We start from the raw sequence: 14299 nt of genomic DNA on the forward strand, positions 1-14299 counted from the left end.
CACTCTAAGTATTGGTCATTTCATGTTATGAATTGAGAAGTTCCTGTGTAATTTTGAACTTCTGATTTTGAATTACATGTATTAGATTTACCTGAGACACAGTAATACCCTGCATTACATCCCCCAGCTGGCTGGGTAAGGGCCTGAGAGTCACAGTAATGACCTCCTGTACAGGCCGTACACTCAGTCTCGTTACTCAATCTGTCTGTCGCTCCAAATGTACCTAGAAATGAGTAACAGTAAATTTTATCTTTCAGATTTACACAAAAGTATTTATTGTAGTATTTCCTGTATCTGAGACCATTCAACACTACACAAGATTTTTTTTGGTATAATTTTAGAAATACATAAAAAACAGAAATAGTTTTCCCATATTAAAAGCCACAAGATATACTTAATATGTTAACATTCAAAACTTAGTTGTTTTTTTTTTAAGAGCAAGAAAAGCAAGAAATCTGTTTCAAATGATTACATGATACAGCACTTACCAACAGGACATGGTTTCTTGTCTGTACCAGTCCCTATAGGACAGTAGTATCCCTGGGGGCAGGGGTCAGCAGTGCTGCCAGAGGTGCACATGTAACCCTCGGGACAAGTGTAACATACTGCTGCACCTGTGTGGTTCATGTAGGTGGTTGAACTGCAGGGCTGTGGAGATGATGAACCAGTGGGGCAGTAATGACCAATAGGGCAAATATTTCCTGTTGTTCCATCTGTTATGGGGAAAAAATGGACAAAAACAATAAGGTAATAATAGTGAATGTCTAATTTCACTTTAATCAATGGATTAGATCAACAAAATCAGATGGAAAATATCAGTCAAAAATATTTTTATCCTATTTTTTTTTTATCTCTTCATACTCTGTCAGACATCTACCTGTTGGGTTGGGAACCTCAGCTTTACCAATGCAGTAATAACCAGCCTGGCAATCTCCGGTTGTAGTGTCATTACCAGATTCCAGACAGTACCGACCTGGTGAGCAGTCCACACAATGTGACAACTGTGACTTTCCTGTATATATAGCATAATTCTTAAAATGACTGCATTGCTTTCAATGATCTGATCTTCACATACATATAAAGATTGGTACAACATACAGTGCATATGATTTTAAATGCCCTGGAACACTTACGGAACATTGAGAGCAAACTTACCTGTGCCTGGCTGATAGGTTCCTTTGGGACAAGGTACTAAGACTGGTGTTCCTTGTGGGCAGTAGTGTCCAACAGGGCAGATATATCCATAGGCCTGACCCACAGGGCTGGCCTCAATAGATCCCCCAGAACAGTGGTAACCAGCACTACACTGATCATAAGGTTTTGTATGTCCCTGAGAGGGGCAATAGTAGCCAGGCTCACAGGCAATGCATTCATTGGCTGTTCTCAGTCCTGTTGTGTTGCCAAATGTGCCTTGTGGACAGTAAGTTCCTGTAAATATGAAAAAGTGATTCAATCATTGAAAATAATCCATAAGTTTCAAGCAAATGTTTTAAAGACGCTTTGTAAGCAAGTAAAAATGAAAACACAAGAAGAGAACAAGTTGTTCCCAAAACTTCCAAATAAATTTTTGTTCTTTCTTTCTTCAGTTCAAAGGTTCATTCCAGAGCCTCCTTTACCAACCTCTGAAGCTGCCAGCTGGACAGTAACTTCCTTGTGGACACACATCGCCAGTCGTCCCATCTGTGGGAGTGGACGTGTTGGCCCCATTCATACACCAGTGACCAGTGGCACAGTCTCCCTCTGGGGCTGTTAGACCGGGGGTCTGACAGTATTTGCCTGGGTCACATGAAGGACAGGAACCTTTAAAATTTGAAAACATGTTGAGATTATATCAAAGGAATCATTTTATTTTTCTATATAATTTTTTTTTGGCAAAGCAAATTCATTTCTATCAGAATTTATTTTCAAATATAAATATGTGCCTCTTACTACATTCTTGATGATGAAAATATGTTCGAAACTTAAGAACTTTTATACCTATAACCTAAATGTTCTGGTGTAGAATAGCTTGTATAATGACAGTGCTACAAGTTGTGACTTACTGGCAGCAGTTAGGTCTGTGATTGGACTGTACGTTCCTGTTGGACAAGGATAGGTCATGTTGTATCCTGTACCCAACAGGCAATAATAACCAGCAGGGCAGCTTTCTGGGGTCACAATTCCCGTCACGTTACCATTCTCATGGGGGTCACAATATTTCCCTGCTGGACAGTCCAGACAAGTGGCCTGGGTAGTCTGATAGTTGTATTTACCTGAAATCATATAAAGGACATTTAAATTTACTTTTAAAAACAATTAAATATAATAAGATAAAATTCCAGAGGAAAATACTATTCCAAAAAGAAAGAACTTTGCTCGCATTACACATGCATTTTAAATACAGTTACCTTTGTATTTAAAGTTTAAAAGATTTTAAGTTAAATTTTTAACATTCTCCTTTAATACCTCTTGGACATATGGTTGGTAGAGCACTTCCTGTGGGGCAATATGATCCTGTGGGACATACATATGCTGTTGGTGCCCCAGTTGTTTGGCCCTCAGGGCAATAATACCCTGCAGTACATGGTCCTGTTTCAGCCACTAAACCAAGCCCATCACAATAATATCCTATAAAGTACAACAAAATTGTAATTCATGTCAAATTTTGCTAACAAAACAAAACTTCAAGGTACAAATTTACAATGTGACTGTACTTTTGTAATTTCTTACCAGCAGTACAAGGTTTGCAGTCAGTGACATTGCTGTTCCCCGTGGCATTGGAGAAGGTTCCGATTGGACACTGAGTGGGCGTGCCTGATCCCTCCTCACAGTAATGACCAGCAATACAGATGAAAGCAGAAGGGTTAGCTTCAGTCTGACCAATCGGGCAGTAGTACCCAGCTTGACAATTTCCTGATCAACGGAAAAGTTTTCCATTTAATTTTGATAAACATATTCTTTTTTCATTATCTATAACATATACAGTACTTGGAAGTTTACATGAAAAAATATTCTCTTTGAAATTATAGTCAAAAAGTAAAAATGACAATAGATTTGCATCTTTTACAATAGATTTGCATCTTTTACAGAGAGAACATATTTGCCTTTAGGAGTAGCCAATTCAAAGTCATCACAGTACATTCCAGCTGTACACAACGTTGGGGCAGAAGATCCCTCCGGACAGAAGGACCCAGGTTGACATTTACCCCCCGTGTAATTATTGGCTGGACAGGTACACACATCTATACTGGTGTAGTTTCCTGGCAAATATATTGAATGATTATAAGCATTGTGCAACTAAGATCAGCAATACCGCAAAGAAAACTTACCATCTGAAAATTTCATTTAATCAATTCAATTCAAACATTTACATTTCTACTTTTCTAGCATAACAGACACTAAATATCTTGTCATTAAAATCCAAGTTACCAAGCAGCAATGGTTTGGTCTCTGAGGCTCCTCCAGTGCAGAACCAGCCCTGACTACAGTTTCCTGTGGGGGCACTCAATCCATCCCCAAAGCAATAGGTACCAGCATCACACAGTTTACATGCTGAGGAGCTGGTCTGGGTGGGAAGGGGATTGTAGGTACCAGCAGGGCACTTGTACTGGGTGTCATACTGAGTTCCTGGGGGACAATAATGACCCACAGGGCAGGGGAAGGAGCTGGGGTCACTGGTGTTCATTACGCAGTAGTAGCCTCCAGTGCACTGGTCACAAGATCCCTTTTCTGCAAACAGGAAAAAGCAAATTTCTATGTAGACAAGCATTTTTACCCTTGAGTTTTTCTACAGATCTGAAATTATTTTACAACCTCTAACAATACAAGAAAGTACTTGTGAAGTATGAAAAGGGATTTCAAAATTAAGTGATTTTAAATGGAATGACAATGAATTATCAAACTTGAATTAATAATATGAATAACATACGTTTGACACTGGTATATGTCCCAGCAGCACAAGGTGCTGGTGTGGCTGATCCTTTTGGACAGTAGGATCCAAGGGGACACTGTCCTCCTATTCCTTTGTGAGCCCCAGAATCTGTGGGTGTGGCTGTGTCAACTCCAGTTTCACAATAATAACCAGACAAACACTCCCCATCTGGCTGGGAGGCTCCAGGGGTGCCACAGAAAGATCCACCTGTAAAGTTTTTAGGGTTTTTGTTATCATTCAAAATTTTACATACTTCATGTTTAACATACTTCAGAATAAATTTATATAAAATTAATTCCAAAACAGCTTTACCTGTACATGGACTACATTGTGTTTCATTGATAAGTCCTGTGGTGTTTCCGAAAGTTCCTGTGGGACAGGGTTGAAGGTCTGCCCCAGTACCTTCTGGACAGTAATATCCCTGTCGACAGATATCTGCCCTGTCTCTGTTGACACAATAGTAGCCTGCAGGACAGACGTAACAGGAAGAGGCACCAGTGTGGTTCATATAGGTTCCATTTCCACAAGGTTCAGGTTTACTAGATCCCTGAATACAGTAATGGCCTTCTGGGCAGATGTTTCCTAAATAGAGGAAAATACAATGAGTAAAGATTTGGAATATGTGACTTTGCATGAATGTGTTAAGTAATTAATTTAATTCCAAGTTTATATCTCTATAAACGAGCAAAAAGAAAAAAAAGCACCTGTGCTGCCATCTGTTGGTGTGGATGTGTTGGCTCCCAGGGTGCAGTAGTACCCAGCAGCACACTCTGCTGTTACTGCTGTTTGTCCATGTCCATCACAGAAATAACCTATAACAAAGAAAGAACAATATGCTGTTGTATGACATTTGAAACACTCATCAAGTTCTAGAAATACAATTTCAACAACATTACTGAGGATGTCTTTAAACGGTGTCATTTTGAATAATTTTTCTTTCAGAGAATCTGAATCGAGGATTTTCTAATGAAGACATATTTTGGCAGTTTACCTGGAGAACACTGTAGGCAGTCGTTGATGTCTCCCATAGTTGTAGAGTTGAGGAATGTGCCCGGGGGACATGGTGCTGGAGTGTGGGTGCCATTGTTACAGTAGTGCCCAGCAGGACACACATCTCCATAGGACTTACCAATGGGAGCTGGTTCTTCTGATCCAAGTGTGCAGTAATATCCTATGAGAATTCAAAATGAAAAGTACAAACTACATATACATGTACATGTACTCTTTTCTGTGTTAACATAGAAAATAGAAGTTTCATATCTGCATATTGTTTTCCTAGATTAAATCTTGGGGGGAAATATTTTCTCTCATTCACCAAAACACTCATGGGAGCCTGTTGAAATAAATATTAAAGTCACCAAGTAGCAAGACTGAATATTTCATATAATAAAGTTCATACAAAGACAAACCTGCATGACAGAGACCAGACTCTGCTGTAAGCCCAGTTGTTCCACAGTAATAGCCTCCTGTACAGTTGGTACACTCTGAACTGCTCTGTAGTCCAACCTGGTTACTGTAAGTGCCCACTGGGCAGCCCAATCCAGTAATGCTGCCCACTTCACAGTAGCGGCCAGGTGGGCAGATGTTGCCTGTGGTGCCATCTGTTGGGGTTGAATTGTAGGCACCACTTGTACAGTAGTAACCTGCAGAGCACTTTGTCACAGACTCTGTGTTACCTGTAAGTATATTAAAAGTAAAGAAATGATACAATTGAATATTTTTTCTCTCAATTTCCTGTTTTTCATGTTTACAGGAAAACCTCATATAACTTCTCCTAAATAAAAAAGTATTCAACTACAAATCCTTTTACATTTAGACTACGGAAAAGGATATAAGTAAAACTTCAATGATGCTAATACCCGACTGATACGCCAATAACAATTCACAATACCTTGTCCACTGCAGTAATACCCAGGATCACAAGGTGTACATTGTGTGTAGTTGTTCAGGCTTGTCTTGTTACTGTAGGAACCTTCTGGACACAGGTATTCCATGGCGTCCTTGGTGCCTTGTGGGCAGTAGGACCCTGAGGGACAGGCTGTGGGGACAGATACACCACGGTAGCTCCTGTACCTGTTGGTGTAGTTACCTGACAAGGTGACATTTGGTGCATCAAGAACCTCATAATCTCCTGAAATATGTAAAAGAAAATATTATTTCATGACCCCCACCCAATGAAAAATAAGGACTAACCACACAGGAATTTTATAAAGAGAACTATCAACAATCAGTCAATAAAAGAAATTCATCTATTCAAAATGTCACAACTCTTCAATTCATGCAATGTTACACACCAAAGGCCTTGCAGTAGGAGCCAGCTGGACAGATGTCACAGGTTGATCTGGTCCAGTGAGGTTGATACATTCCTGAAGGACATCCTGTCTCATTCCAACTGCCCACTTCACAGAAGTGACCTGGGCTACATGCATATGTGGTTGGTTGTGGTACATCCTGACCTTCTGGACAATAATAACCAGCAAAACAGTCTCCGTTAGGCAGGGCCAGCCCATAATCCTGGCAGTATTGACCAGCAGTACAAGGCATGCAGAAAGAGTCATTGGTGTTTCCTGTTCGATCTGCAAAAATAAGTTAAAGCTCAAAAGTTACTTTTTTGTTAAAATGTAGGACAAAATTTATTTTCTTGAATTCTGCAAAGCACTTAACACTCTTTGCCTTTAAAACCTACTTGAGAATGTCCCTGGTTGGCAGGGCATCTGCACTGTTGTTCCCTCTGGGCAGTAGTATCCCATGTCACACTCCCTGGGGTTGGGAACACTGGCAGTACCATTACAGAAGTAGCCTGCGGAACAGTTTCCTGTAGGAGAGGACAGCTCGTAGGTATCACAGTATTTACCCAAGCTGCACGAGAGGGGCAGGTTACTTCCCACTGGACAGTAGTATCCTATACACAAAAAAATGTGAGAAAATGAACATTAAATAGGTATACATGTATACTTAAAGCTGAACTTTAAGAAAGTTAACTGAACCATATTTACATGTTTGGGTATCAACAATGCCTCAATGGCTTAAAACAAACAAACTTATTCAATCTCTCATTAATTTGAAGTTAAAAAACCTTGTTTCACATTAATGATGATATCATCAATAGTTTTATGTGATTCATTTTGGATTAATCTGTGACAGGTTTCAGTGAGACTGTAAAAGTACCTGGTTCACAAATGCCTCCAGTGTTGTTGAGGGCATAAACAGGACAAGAATAGTTGGTGCTGTACAGTGTGGTGGAGTTGACATATGTGGTGGGTTTGTCTGTGTAGGCACCACCTGAGCAGTACCACCCTGCAGCACAGTCACCACTGGGCTCTGATAGACCATCTCCATTACAGTATTTACCACCTGGTGAAATCAAAATAACTTGGTTATTAAACAGAAACATTGATACTGTGGAATCATCATTGTTCGTGGGGGATCAATCTTTGTGGATTTCGTGGGTCACCCTTACCCACAAATTTACATCCCCATGAACAATTTTTTTGTCAACATACTGATTAATTAAATCCACCAAATAAACAAGCTGCCCACAAAATTACATCCCCATGAACCAGTAAAATTTTGCTTGCCCACGAACATTGACCCCCATGAATTTAAATGATTCCACAGTAATATAAATGTGTACTTTAAGATATGGTATAGAATAATAACAACTTTGAAACTCATATTTGTAGACTTGCCTGTACAAGGTAAACAATCAAATTCACTGTTGGCACCAGTTTTATTGTTGTATGTACCAGCTGGACAGAGGTGTTCTGTGGAAAACTGAGTTCCACTGGGGCAGTAGGAACCTAAGAATATAAGATCAAGGGTGTAAAATAACAATTCAATGCACAGTTGTGTAACATCCCAAGGTCTGACCCAGTAGTAAAGAACCCAGAGACATAGAATAGTGCAAGACAGTTTAATACATTTAATTTTGCTTTGTTACCTGCAGGACAAGGTGTGGACAGGTATGTGGTGGAGTTGGCCAGACAGTAATAGCCTGGCTCACATGACTTGCAGATTTTCTGGTGAGTCAGGTCATTGTATGTTCCGGCAGGACAGGAGATAGGTTCTGTGGTGCCCAGTGGACAGTAGTGGGATTCAGGACAGCCACCTAACAACAGAGAGGTATCAGTATATAGATTTTGTTACATGTTTATATCAGTGGAGGAGATATCTAAAACAACAATAAAACATGAAGTCTTTGAAACTGCAAGTGAAGAAACATACTGCTTTCCTATGCACTAGAAATAATTAATAGCTATACTGTGTAAAAGAGTACTATTGAAGTTTATGAACTAAACTTGGTACAGTCATATTTATTTAAAATACTGTATATGTACCTTATAACCCAATCTATTAAAGTTGCAAGCTTACCTCCAAATCCTGTGTTGTTGTTACTGGGGGCTGCAGTGTTGACCCCACTCTGGCAGTAGTACCCCTCAGCACAGGGAGCGGTCACATTGGACAGCCCTGGTACATCACAGTAGTATCCTCCATCACACTGCTTACATTCAGACTCGGACATCAGTAACTCAGTTGGGTTGTATGTTCCAGGGGGACACAGGGAATAGTTAAAGCCTGTGTTTCCTGCATTTAAAAATAAATTCCATTTCTTGATTTTCATGTCACCAACAATATCATTCTTCCATACATGAGGTCAAGTCAAGAAGGAAATTGCTTTTAAAATAGAAGATATGAGATTTGGACACCTACCAATACAGTATTTGCCAACTGGACATGGATCTGCTCTGTCTTTGTTAACACAGTAATATCTAGCAGGGCAAGGGTCACATAGACTGGCCTGGGTGTGATTCATATAAGAACCTTAATGGAAAAAAATGTTTGTTTATTACTTAAATTATAAAAATATGTGTAAAGAATATGTATTTTTTACTCAAAAATTTCAATATGAAGACTCTTCTACTGAAATTCATTTACCAATTCAAAATTCCAACTTACCATCTTCACATGGTATGGGCACTGCAGTACCCTGGGGACAGTAGTTTCCTGCAGGACACACCCCTCCTGTGACCCCATCAGTGGGCTGGCTAACATTGGCTCCTCGGTCACAGTAAAATCCAGCATCACAGTCACCTAAATATAATTTTTACTTTCAAATATTTTATTTCTTATACACTGATTGCCACCATTAGAATTCCTAAATCATTTAAAGAAAAATATTTCCTTAGTGAAGTACACATATATATCACTAAAAAAAATTCACTTATTCCAAATTATATCTTTGACAGGTTCTCTTATTAAAAATTTGTTCCCCTGTGACCCTCACCTGTGTAATTGGCTTGCCCAACAGTGTCACAATATTTTCCTAGTGCACAATCAATACAGTGGATCTGTAAAGACTGTCCAGTGCTGGGGAGGTATGTTCCAATTGGACAAGGAACAGGACTTCCTGTGCCCTCAGGACAGTAGTGACCAGCTGTACAGTAGTCTCCATAAGACTGGCCAATAGGATTCTGTTCTGTAGATCCCAGGAGGCAATAGTGACCAGCCAAACATTTCCCAGCAGGAGAAGTCAAGCCTAAAATCAGGAGAAGATAACACATCATCATTTCTAAACGATCAAAAACTAGCACCAATCTTATTTCATTATACTCCTCATAATGTGACAAAATTCCACAAAATAATCTGAACCAATTTTTGATATTAATTCTAATATTGTAAACAGATGATTTTTTTAAGAAGTAAGAAACTAGAGGTACTGTGAGCACTGAGCTCACAAAATGACCCCCCCCCCCCCAACTATAATGGCTAAGTTCATGTTTTGTTATGGGAAACCCCAAATATCTGTCTGATCAAAATGTAAAATACATACATGTGATAAGTCAAAGTCCACAAAACTGTACAGGAGCCATAAAAAAACTGGAATTTGGGTGAAAAAACTGTACACTGCCTATCAAAAAACTGTACAAAAAATGGTATAAAATATCGCTTAAATTCTTCTGAAATTCCATCGTAATCATTGTAATAAACATCGTATATTTTATACCTACGAAGATCTGGGTCAGATTCACGTATATTAAGACTAAAGTCATGTATATCAACTTTAGAAGTTGGCTTAATTTTTTTCAATCAAGTTACGTATACGAAACATTAACAGTAATTAAGTACCCCTTAAAAAATAAAGCTACCTAAAGGGGTATTTGATATGGATTTATAGCAAGATAATTATCTCAATTGGCAGTTCACACCTTCACACGCGATGGTTTGTGTACACTACACAATTATCAGAAGGTCAAGTGTCAAACACAGGTGACGTTTTCCAGTGTCTCGCGAGCGAGAATGAGAGGAAAATGGCGGTATTTAGCGAGAAATTCAAAATACTGTACAAATTTTCATATTCCGTGAATTTTGGTGTCCCACCGGTACACAATGAATGGGCTCAAAAAACTGTACATTTTGCGTACAGCCTGTACATATCACATGTATGAAAATAGGAGATGCACAATGGCAAAGTTAACAGATGTACAGACACATGGACAGACACTACCATCACCCTTTTCAAGCTGGGGGTATAATAAATATGAAGATAAGTATTTCATTGAAGGAAAGTTACCGACCTTGTACATTACAATACCATCCAGGTGTGCACTGTTCACAAGATGAGACATTATGGAGGCCAGTCTGATTACTAAATGTTCCTGTTGGACATTTGGTTTCTAACCCAGAACCAGCTGGGCAGTATGCTCCCATTGGGCAGAGGTAACCAGTGGTGCCATCTGTTGGTGAGGAGGAGTTTGCTCCACTTGTGCACACATAGCCAGCATCACAAGGAGCAGTTGGTTCTGTCAAGCCTTTAAAGAAAAGAGATCAACTTTGTTCCAACTCATCAGTGTTTATTTTATAAGGATTAGCTCTGAATAATTCTAGATTAGCTTCCAATCTGAGTTAAGTCTTTCTACTTACCAAGAGCACCACAGTAGTAGCCTGATGTACAGGAGAGACAGGAACTTGCTGCCTGAAGTTTTGTGCCATTGTTGAAGGCCCCTAAAGGACAAGGATAGGTAGTACTGCTGGGGGTGCTCTGGAGGCAGTAGTGACCCCGGGGACAGTCTGTGGGGGTTACCACTCCTGTTCCATTGATTCCCAGTGAGGCAGCAGCTTCCACAGGATCACAGTAACTAAGGAAGGAATTCATGCAAATTTTTAGAATTTAATTGTGTTAGTTAACTTGATTATTAATAGTAGCAGTTTTGAAAAAATAATATATTTTAGATATGCCACAATGTTTTAAATTTTTTTGTTTAAATTTTCAGTATCATTTTGATGCATCAGATTTTGCTTTTGAATGACTTTTTTTGATTTTTTTTATATCTGTAAAAACGAATCTATTTTAAAAAGAAATTCTGATGTATACTAACCTTCCTGCAGGACATGGCAGACATGTTGTAGATCCTACACTGTCTTGGTATGACCCAGCAGCACAGGGCACAGGTTGTCCAGATCCAGCTGGACAGTAATGACCCATTGTACAGTTGTAGTCTAAGGGTGTGGCACTGTCTTGACCACCTGGGCAGTAAAATCCAGCTGAGCAGAGGCCAGTTACATTGGTATTGGCAGTTCCAGCACAATAATAACCTAGGATATAAGTAAAAAATTACCATCAAAACACAAAACCACAAACAGAACAGGAAATATATGAAGCCCCCTTGTATAATTTGTCTAGATATGCTGATGAGATGTGTATTTTTGGGATTTTAAATTTACCTGGAGTACACTGGAGACAGTTACTGGAATTTGTATTTCCCCCGGTGTTGGACATCGTCCCAGCTGGACATGGTGTGGGTGTTCCTGACCCTGCCTCACAGTAATACCCAGCAGGGCACTCATTTCCTGGAGGGTCAGGACGGGTACTGCTAGCATTACAGTAATACCCAGCATCACAGTCACCTTCTGGGGCAGATAATCCAGACTGCATACAGTACTTCCCGGGATCACAATTAACTGGGTAATTTGTTCCGCTTGGACAGTAGGTACCTGGCCAACACTGTCCACCTGTGTAGTTGGCTAATGGACAGGTACAGTCTGGCAGGTTGGTCTGGTTGGCAGTGGTGGTGGGTTGAGCCATGTAGGAACCCCCTGTACAGTACCATCCTGCGGTGCAGTTTCCAGAGGTGGCACCAAGACCATCAGCTAAAAGTAGAAAGAAAAAACTTATAATCATGGAATTTGTTTTGAATCTATTTAATACTGATAATCATATTTTCATCAGTTTAAAATGAAAAATAACATTTCAAATTATTTGATTTTGTCATGCTTTGATGTTATTCCTTTCCCCATGTAGACAATACAAGTATACTTACACTGGCAGTATTGTCCTGGTGGGCAGGTGAGACAGTCGCTGAGGGAGTGGCTAGCATTGACGGGGTTGTAGGTTCCTTTAGGACAGGGATACTGGTATGGATTACTGGTACCCTCTGGACAGTAATAGCCTGGGGGACAGAGCTGTTCTGAGAAGGCAGTGGAGTTCTCCACACAGTAATAACCCAGTGGACACAGGGTACAGTTTGTCTGGCCTGTACTGTCACTGTACAAATATCAGTCCATCAATTAATCTCAATATACACAAATTAATTAACCTCATCAGAAACATTTTGGGGAAAATTGCTATATATGATTCGCTATAAAAATGTGAAATAAATATTCAAGTCCTGTACAATATCAAAATAAAATACTTCATATATTATTATGGTAGTGAATTACATAATCCATGTCCTCACAGATGTTATCAAGTGATTACAAAAAATAATGCATAGTATATACATGAATGTATTTTTACCTGTATTGTCCAGCTGGGCAAGGTAGAGGGGTGATAGTAGCCTCTGGGCAATAACTCCCTATAGGACACACACCTCCTACTCCTGTGTTATTACCTGCAGGACTGGCTGTGTCCACTCCTAATTAATATCACCAAATAATGTGTAATTAATAAAACTGAAGTACAACAACACTTTACACTTTTTTCTTAAATCAATAGCCAGGAGATTATTCAAAAAAAAATTCCTTAAAAAAAGATAAAAGACCAAATAACTTATAAAGCTTAAAAATATTGAGCATGTTAAGATTGATTAGTCTATTAACTCACCAGATGTACAAAAGAATCCTGAGTTACAGTTTCCACTAACAGCAGAGAGTCCTGGCACCTGGCAATACTTCCCTCCATCACACTGTGTACATTGACTGACATTGGCCAGACCAGACACTGGGTTGTAGGTTCCTGCAGGGCAAGGCTGGAGATCCGCTCCTGTCTGGTATGGGCAGTAATACCCAGGTGGACACAGGTCAGCTCGGTCTTTGTTCACACAGTAATAACCCTCTGGACAATCATAACAGGAGGAAGCCCCTGTGTGGTTAGTGTAGGTGCCGTTAGGACAGAACAGGTGCTGTGGAGAGCCTGCAGGGCAGTAGGACCCAGCAGGGCAAATGTTTCCGGTAAGTCCATCATAGGGAGCAGAAGAACTAGCTCCTCCAGTACAGTAGAAGCCATCAGTGCAGTCTCCAGAGACTGCAGAAAGTCCTGTTCCATTACAGAATTTACCTGGGTCACAGGAGAGACAGGCAGTCTGGTTGGTGCTTCTGGTGTTGGGATTGTAGGTACCTGCTGGGCAGGCTGTGGGCTGGTAACTTTTTTCTGGACAATAATGACCAGCTGGACATTCATCACCATATGTTTTACCAACTGGATTGGCCTCCTCTGATCCATTGGTGCAGTAGTACCCAGCTAAACATGACCCTGTGGAAGCATTCAGATTGGAAGAGGAACAGTAGTCTCCAGGTGGACAGAATGTACAGTCATTCAAAGATGGAAGCTGCTCTCTATCTCCATAGGTTCCCTTGGGACAAGGTGTGGGGTAAGACCAGCCCACCTCACAGTAGGATCCCTGGGGGCAAGGGCCACCAGCAGCTGATAGTGATGGTGTGGGAGAGGAAGACTTCAGGATACAATAATATCCAGCAAAGCATTGTCCAGATGGTTCAGTGATATTCTCCGAGTCACAGTAATAACCTGGTGGGCAATCTGTACACTCTGCTACACTCTCCAGGCCAGTGGTGTTACTGTATGTCCCAACTGGACAGGGGTATTCTCGGTCAGTCTGTGTGCCATTAGGACAATAGAATCCTGATGGACAGTCTTTTGGTGTTACAACTCCGTGTGATGAAGCATTCACTCCACTTTGTTGTTCTGCTATCGCCTCAGTCTGAGAACAGTATTTTCCTGAAAAGAGGAGAATTACATCACATTTCTAATATGAATGTCAAGACATATAAATAATCCACTTCAAAAATAGAAGAATGCAGGGGTAAAGAAAAAAATATATGATAGAGTTATTGCCCTTTTAACATTTGTATTCATTCTCCTAAAAATGTGCATAT

The 14299-nt window shown here is 40.1% G+C and overlaps 1 protein-coding gene across 1 annotated transcript in view; it reads right to left on the minus strand.

The window, feature by feature from the left end:
* LOC133181962 (uncharacterized) overlaps positions 1-14299 on the minus strand; it is a 99721-nt gene that overhangs the window by 28179 nt on the left and 57243 nt on the right. The window contains exons 43-74 of the mRNA XM_061316624.1: positions 13011-14141; positions 12705-12822; positions 12229-12452; positions 11633-12058; positions 11287-11503; positions 10832-11046; positions 10486-10719; positions 9195-9446; positions 8867-9001; positions 8621-8731; positions 8282-8494; positions 7851-8018; positions 7600-7710; positions 7079-7264; positions 6597-6812; positions 6205-6486; positions 5802-6041; positions 5320-5586; positions 4902-5081; positions 4615-4722; positions 4223-4492; positions 3908-4117; positions 3409-3708; positions 3084-3239; positions 2710-2892; positions 2446-2607; positions 2043-2252; positions 1621-1800; positions 1156-1428; positions 878-1012; positions 489-713; positions 92-223 (exon numbers count right to left, since the gene is read on the minus strand). Coding sequence (XP_061172608.1) covers positions 92-223; positions 489-713; positions 878-1012; positions 1156-1428; positions 1621-1800; positions 2043-2252; positions 2446-2607; positions 2710-2892; positions 3084-3239; positions 3409-3708; positions 3908-4117; positions 4223-4492; positions 4615-4722; positions 4902-5081; positions 5320-5586; positions 5802-6041; positions 6205-6486; positions 6597-6812; positions 7079-7264; positions 7600-7710; positions 7851-8018; positions 8282-8494; positions 8621-8731; positions 8867-9001; positions 9195-9446; positions 10486-10719; positions 10832-11046; positions 11287-11503; positions 11633-12058; positions 12229-12452; positions 12705-12822; positions 13011-14141 — 7470 coding nt within the window. The remainder of the gene's footprint in view (positions 1-91; positions 224-488; positions 714-877; positions 1013-1155; positions 1429-1620; positions 1801-2042; positions 2253-2445; positions 2608-2709; positions 2893-3083; positions 3240-3408; positions 3709-3907; positions 4118-4222; positions 4493-4614; positions 4723-4901; positions 5082-5319; positions 5587-5801; positions 6042-6204; positions 6487-6596; positions 6813-7078; positions 7265-7599; positions 7711-7850; positions 8019-8281; positions 8495-8620; positions 8732-8866; positions 9002-9194; positions 9447-10485; positions 10720-10831; positions 11047-11286; positions 11504-11632; positions 12059-12228; positions 12453-12704; positions 12823-13010; positions 14142-14299) is intronic.

Source organism: Saccostrea echinata, unplaced genomic scaffold, assembly GCF_033153115.1.
Source record: "Saccostrea echinata isolate AGI-Se365-2 ecotype Australia unplaced genomic scaffold, CSIRO_AGI_Sech_v1 ptg000009l, whole genome shotgun sequence".
NCBI lineage: Eukaryota > Metazoa > Mollusca > Bivalvia > Ostreida > Ostreidae > Saccostrea > Saccostrea echinata.